The following is a 5,954-nucleotide window of genomic DNA, read 5'->3' on the forward strand; positions in this document are numbered from 1 at the left end:
CCCGCCCGCGGGTGCCCCGGGGGGCGGGGGGGCCCAAAGCCAGACCCCGCCACCGGCATCCCGGAGCTCGGGCATCCCCGTTACCTTGGCAGGGTGGGCAACAGGCAGCGGGCATCACGGCGGGCTCTGCGCAGGAGCGGGGGCACAACCTCTTCTCGCAGCTCACCTCCCCCAGCTGGCAGCGGGGGGCGAAGGTGGGGGTGAGCCATCCCTGCCATCCCCCCTCCCTCTCCGGTCCCCCTCTGCCATGGGCACCAGCATCCCGCTCACCTGGCAGGTACAGCGGGTGCAGGGTTGTCCCTCGGGGGTGAAGGTCTGGCCGTTCACCACCTTCCTACCCTGGTAGTTGCAGTCTGCGGGGAGCGAGGCAGCGCTCAGCGCATGGTGGGGGGCTCGCCGGGCTGGGGGGGGGGGGACGGGGTCCCCTGCTCTCCCCCTCCCCAGCTTTCCCAGTTCCTACCGTTACAGACGGGGCAACACTCGCCCTCGGGGTGGAAGGGGTAGGTGCAGAAGATGGCACAGTCCACGGGCGAGCAGGCCACCGAGCCCAGCTGCGAGAGACGGGAGAGATGCGCGAGGACCGGGCGTTAGCGCCCGCCGGGGTGGGCTGGGGAAAAAAGGGGCAGCCCCGCAAACGCCCCGGAGCTTTTTCCTGCAATGGAGGAAAAAACTGGGGCTCAGCCCACGGGGCAGGAGCCGAAAACATCTCGCGGTCCCCGGTGCGGCCCTCACCAGGCAGATGCAGCTGAGACAGGGATCCAGGACGGAGGGGAAGGTCTCGTTGTTGTAGAAGATCCTTCCCATGTAGGTGCAGCCTGCGGGGAGAAGAGGGGCACTTGTGATCCCCGGGTGGCTCGGGGACACCCGGGAGACCTCTCTGCTTAAGCCCAGGCTTGCTGGGTCTGGTCCTGCCCAGGACCACGAGCAGGGGACGCAGAGGGGATGCGGTGGAGCCAGCACCCCTCCAACAAGCACCCGCAGCCCCCATCACCTGCCGAGCAGTCGGGGCAGCACTGCCCGGGGATGCGGATGGGGTAAGGACAGGTCTCCACGCAGTCCGTCCGCTTGCAGCTCACCGAGCCGTCTGCCTGCAGGGGAGAAGCACTTGACAGAGACCTCAGGCTGCCCGAAACCGCAGGGGTTTAAAGCCCACGAAGCCAGGGAGCTGCTGGGGACCGCAGCCACAAGCAGCCTGGCATCCAGAGGGAAGGAGGGGGACAGGAGCCGTGCGCCGGGGCAGGGGCAGGTAGGAGGAGTGAAGCAGAGCAGGTTCTCATTCACCTGGCAGATGCATAACTCACAGGGATCGCCCGGAGACCAGATCTGTCCGATGGGAAACTCCACCCCGTTGTCATCCACGAAGCAACCTTGGGGGGGACGGGGGACATGGGGGGGACACAGGCACCCCCAGCCCTTCACCCTCCTGATGCACGCTCAGGCACGTACGTGTGCTGCTGGACACGTGTGCAGTCCCCATCCTGTACCCACTCCACACCTCCAAACCCCGTGGCTGTGCAGCCCCCCCCAGTGCCCTGCCAGTCCCTCTGCACCCCCACATCCAGCTCCCCCAGTTCCCCTTGCCCTCCCTGTCCCCAGGTGCCCCCCAACACAGGCTCACCGGCGGGGGCCGGGGGGTCCCGGCAGGTGAAGCAGCACTGCCCGGGGCCCAGGTGCCGCTGGTGCTGTGGGCAGTCCAGGACGGGGCAGGGGGCAAAGGAGCACTCCACCTCGCCACCCTGGGGACAAGGGGACACGTCACCCACTGACCCCACAGCCTGACCCAGCCCCGTGCCCAGCCATCCTGCCTCAGCCCCCCAGCAAAGGCTGGATTCTGCCCCCTCCCTCCCAGCAGGATGGTGTGGGGAAGCATCCCTGGGGACCCCCAACCCCGGGGACCCCCCAGCCCTCCTGGGACGTACCCGACAGATGCAGGTGGTGCAGTCATCCCCGTCTAGGCTGAACCGGGCGCCGTGTGCGTACGTACGACCCCGAAAACTGCACTTTGCTGGGGGAGGAGAGAGGCAGCGCAGCCGGGGCTGGGGTCAGGGAGGAAAGCACGGCTTCTGCCGAACCCCCACTCCTAACCCCCATCTCCAGCAAAGCCCTGGGCTCCCCCCCCAACCCCACACACCCCACGGGCTGGGGGTCCTGGGGGACCAACCTGGCTGGCAGGAGCAGCAGTCGGCCGGCGAGGCGCTGGGGCAGGAACCCGGGGGGCACTCGGGGGAGATGCAGGAGACATTACCAGCCTGCCGAGGAGAGCGCAGGGCTGTCACGGGGCACCCGAGGGGCGACGTACCCCTTCCCTGCCATGGGGGAACGATGCCGGGGCATCACCGCCCCAGCGCATCCCGCTCCATCGCCCCGGAGGCGCACGGCTGAGCGGGGATGCGGGGGGATGCGGGGGGATGCTCCCATCCCCATCCCGCCCCAGGATGGCATGGGCTCACCAGGCAGACGCAGACGGTGCAGTTCCCATCAGATGGGGAGAAGACGTCACCCTCGTCCCGGGACACCCCATCGTGCAGGCAGCCTGCAAGGCAGGAGGGTTAGGGTGGGCTACCCTGGGCAGCAGGGCTGGGGGGGACACCAAGGGCTCACCTGAGCAGCTGGGGCAGCAGCCCCCGGCCGGGGTGGGCAGCGGGTGGGAGCAGGTCACGGGGCAGCTCACGGCCTCACAGAGCACCCGTCCTCCCTGCAAGGGCACACGTCGGCTCAGCCCAACATCAAGCTGGTGCCGCAGGGAGAGGCACGGCGGAGGATGGGGTGCTTACCTGGCAAGCACAGCTCCGGCACCCCGGCTCTATCCAGCGTGCGCCGGGCTCCCGGGGAGCCCCCTGGTACCAACAGCGAGGGGCGGATGGGGTGGAGGTACCGCGGGCTGCCACGGCACGCGGGGATGGCTCGGTGGCCGAGGATGCCGGGGCGGGAGAGGAGGGAGGGAGTTGGGTACCAGGTGCTGCGGCAGGGAGGTAGGGCGAGGGGGAGCCCCTGGGGGCCAGGAGGGGTCCCCCAGAACCAGGAGGGAGCAGGACGAGGGTGGGCGGATGCTGCAGGGATTGCAGGATGGGCGATGGGGCCAGGATGGATTTGGGGTAGCCTAGGAAGGAAGGAAGGAAAGAAGGAACAGACGTCACTTGGGGCAGGCAGGGAGCTGGGGGTATCCCGCTCGGCTCCCCTTCCTTAGCCCGGAGAAGGAGCCAGATACCTTCGCAGGAGACCCTGTCGCTGCTGAGCCGGTACCCGGCGCGGCAGGAGCAGAGGTAGCTGCCTGGCGTGTTGTGGCAAGCGTGCTGGCAGGTTCGGCGCTCTCCCGGCCGCCGGCATTCGTTGACATCTGGGGGACAAGGGGACTTGTCGGGGTCTGGCCAGGAGGTGCTACACCCTGGGAAATGGCTCAGGAGGGAGCCTGGAGCACCAAGCTGTCCCCTCCAACGCGGCCCATGCAAGGATAAGAACAAGACAGCAGCACCGTGACAATGGACTCAACGGCCACCTCCGTCCCCTGGGCTTGGTGGCATGGAGAGGGAAGAGGGGACCGGCACGTGGTGCTCACCCACGCAGGAGTGCCGGTTCCCGTGGAGGTGGTAGCCGGGCCGGCAGGAGCAGCGGTAGCTGCCGATGCTGTTCTTGCAGCGGTGCTGGCATGGCGTGGCCAGGCACTCGTCTGTATCTGGGGGAGCCAAAAGCTGAGGGTCAGCAGCCCCGGCTGGCCCCCACTTGCTCCCTGCCCAGTCGCCTGGCCCCCGCGTACCCTGGCAGCTGTGGCGGTCGGCGGAGAGCTGCATGCCGGGGCCGCATTCGCAGACGAAGCCGCCCTCGGTGTTGACGCAGAGACCCTCGCAGGCAGCGCTCAGGCACTCGTCGATGTCTAGGGATGAAAGAAGAGAGCTGGAGATGGGGGGCTGCCACCGCCGCCAGGACCCCCCCATCTCACTGGGACCTCCCCGTCCCAGCTCACCGGTGCAGCGGATGCCGTTGGCTGTCTCCACCATGGAGAAGCCGAGTGGGCAGACACGGGCCACCTCCTGGCACCCGCCGTGGTTACAGGAAAGGTCGCAGCCGTACTCCCCGCACGTCCCCGGTGGCTCTGAAACACAGACAGGGGGTCCACAGGGCACCGATGCCACCTCCCACCCCAGTCCTGCACTGTGGTACCCGCTCCCCGGATCCCCCGGGACATGCACCCTACCCTGGCAGCATCCCTACCCCCGCCAGGGATGGGGACTGCGCTGGGGGATGCTGCAAGGAGAGGTGATGAGGAGCAACGTGCCCTGCCAGGAAAGCCCAGGGGTCCCGGCTTTCGGCATGACCGCCAGCAGGAGCGGGTGGGTACCTGGGCAGGTGATGCCCTGCTCTCCATCGGGGCACGAGCAGAGGTTTGGAGCGATGCACAAGCCGCTGCCGCAGCCGAAGGAGCAGAGCGCTGCAGGGAGTGGGGACAGGAGACTGTTAGGAGGGCAGGGACCCCCACCCGCTCCCCGTGCCCCCTGAGCCCATACTCACGCAGGGTGCACTGCCCGCTGCCCGGAGACAGCATCCACCCGGGACAACATCCGCTGCCAAAGCCCGAGAAGCAGACGTGGGGCCCGACGCGGCGCCTGCGTGACCGACGAGAGGCTGAGACCACCCTACCCCGAGCCCCCAGGACAGAGAGCAAAGGTCCCGGGGGAGCTCCTCCAGCCGGCGGGGAATCCTCCGCCCCAGGAACGCGAGGAGAAGGGGGATAACGCAGGAGCGGTCGCGACATGCCCGTGGCCATCCCATCCCGGGTGGCAGAGCACGGCATGGAGGGGGAGGCAGGAATGGGGTGCACCGGGGTGGTGGTGTGACCCCAAAACAAGGTGGGACAGAAGGAGAGGACCGTGCCCCATCTAGTCCGAACAGCCCAGCGTGCAGTGACAGGGGAGGAACGTCCCCCAGTAGGACACGGGGCGCAGGATACGGATGCGGGGAGCAGGACCCCCTGCGAGGGTCACGCTCCCCTCGTGCCGGCCACCCCCGGGGCAGAGGGAGGGACCAGCCCCTCCGGCTGGGATGGGAGGCACGGCCAGAACCCCGAAGACAAGCCGAGGGGACGGATGGCCGGAGCTCGGCACGGCACGCTGCCGTCCCCAGGTGTAGCTGGGAGAAGGAGAAGGAGAAAAAAAAAAATAAAATAAAGGGGGGGGAAACCCGGCTACCTCTCCACGGCAAAGCTGACCGGCTTCTTCCTCCCGGGGTACACCCTGCCTTGGCCGCTCGGGAAGAACAGGGACACACAGGCAGCCTGGAAGAAGAGCTTGACCAACATGACAGGCGGCTCCAGCCGACGGCACGCTTCCCGACGCCTGCCTTTCCTGCCTTGCCTTCCTGCCTGCCTCGGCGGCACGGGCGCCTACCGCATGCTGGCCCTTGGCCCTGCTCCTCCTCCCGCCCGCCGGGCCGGGCACAATGCGGGGGGTGGAGGGAGGCGAGAGCGGGGAACGCTGCGGGGGGAAAAAGCCATCGGCACCCGACTCTCCACCCACCCACCCAAGCCGCCATGGGGGGACGAACTGGCCCAGGGATGCTCGCCGCGAGGCTGGCTCGCTTAGCCGGGGCGAGCGGTGGCATTCCGGTAGCGAGCGTGGCGGCTCTAGGATTGGGAAAGGGGGGTGGTGGTGGGGGGGGTCCCCAATGCGGCGGGAAGCGGCGGTGAAAGCGTTCCCCCCTTCTCTCCTTTCCCACATCTGGCAAAGCTCCGGCATGGCCTCTCCCCACCCCTCCTCCTCCTCCTCCTCCTGGCGGCACTGGGCTGCCTTCCCAGCCCTGCACAGGGACCCACCAAAGAGGAGCACGCAGCAGATAAAGGGGCCAAAGTGGAGCCGGGACGGTGGGGTGCACCCGGTAGGGAGAGGGGCACGGGATGCTGCGGGACCCCCGCACAGCCATATCACCCTGCTCCGAGACATGGGATCACCACCACCCCCCCC

General features: G+C 68.4%; 1 protein-coding gene across 1 annotated transcript in view; it reads right to left on the bottom strand.

The window, feature by feature from the left end:
- The window catches only part of VWCE (von Willebrand factor C and EGF domains), a 5,729-nt gene extending 436 nt beyond the window's left edge, over nucleotides 1-5,293 (bottom strand). The window contains exons 1-19 of the mRNA XM_010564358.1: nucleotides 5,184-5,293; nucleotides 4,507-4,601; nucleotides 4,337-4,426; nucleotides 3,962-4,090; nucleotides 3,755-3,871; nucleotides 3,557-3,673; nucleotides 3,209-3,337; nucleotides 2,775-3,100; nucleotides 2,602-2,695; nucleotides 2,451-2,533; nucleotides 2,162-2,249; nucleotides 1,920-2,005; nucleotides 1,619-1,736; nucleotides 1,282-1,367; nucleotides 992-1,088; nucleotides 733-815; nucleotides 461-551; nucleotides 271-353; nucleotides 85-175 (exon numbers count right to left, since the gene is read on the bottom strand). Coding sequence (XP_010562660.1) covers nucleotides 85-175; nucleotides 271-353; nucleotides 461-551; nucleotides 733-815; nucleotides 992-1,088; nucleotides 1,282-1,367; nucleotides 1,619-1,736; nucleotides 1,920-2,005; nucleotides 2,162-2,249; nucleotides 2,451-2,533; nucleotides 2,602-2,695; nucleotides 2,775-3,100; nucleotides 3,209-3,337; nucleotides 3,557-3,673; nucleotides 3,755-3,871; nucleotides 3,962-4,090; nucleotides 4,337-4,426; nucleotides 4,507-4,601; nucleotides 5,184-5,293 — 2,113 coding nt within the window. The remainder of the gene's footprint in view (nucleotides 1-84; nucleotides 176-270; nucleotides 354-460; nucleotides 552-732; nucleotides 816-991; nucleotides 1,089-1,281; nucleotides 1,368-1,618; nucleotides 1,737-1,919; nucleotides 2,006-2,161; nucleotides 2,250-2,450; nucleotides 2,534-2,601; nucleotides 2,696-2,774; nucleotides 3,101-3,208; nucleotides 3,338-3,556; nucleotides 3,674-3,754; nucleotides 3,872-3,961; nucleotides 4,091-4,336; nucleotides 4,427-4,506; nucleotides 4,602-5,183) is intronic.
- Between the last annotated feature and the right edge of the window lie 661 nt (nucleotides 5,294-5,954).

This window comes from Haliaeetus leucocephalus, unplaced genomic scaffold (genome assembly GCF_000737465.1).
Source record: "Haliaeetus leucocephalus isolate CR32 unplaced genomic scaffold, Haliaeetus_leucocephalus-4.0 Scaffold177, whole genome shotgun sequence".
Taxonomy (NCBI): domain Eukaryota; kingdom Metazoa; phylum Chordata; class Aves; order Accipitriformes; family Accipitridae; genus Haliaeetus; species Haliaeetus leucocephalus.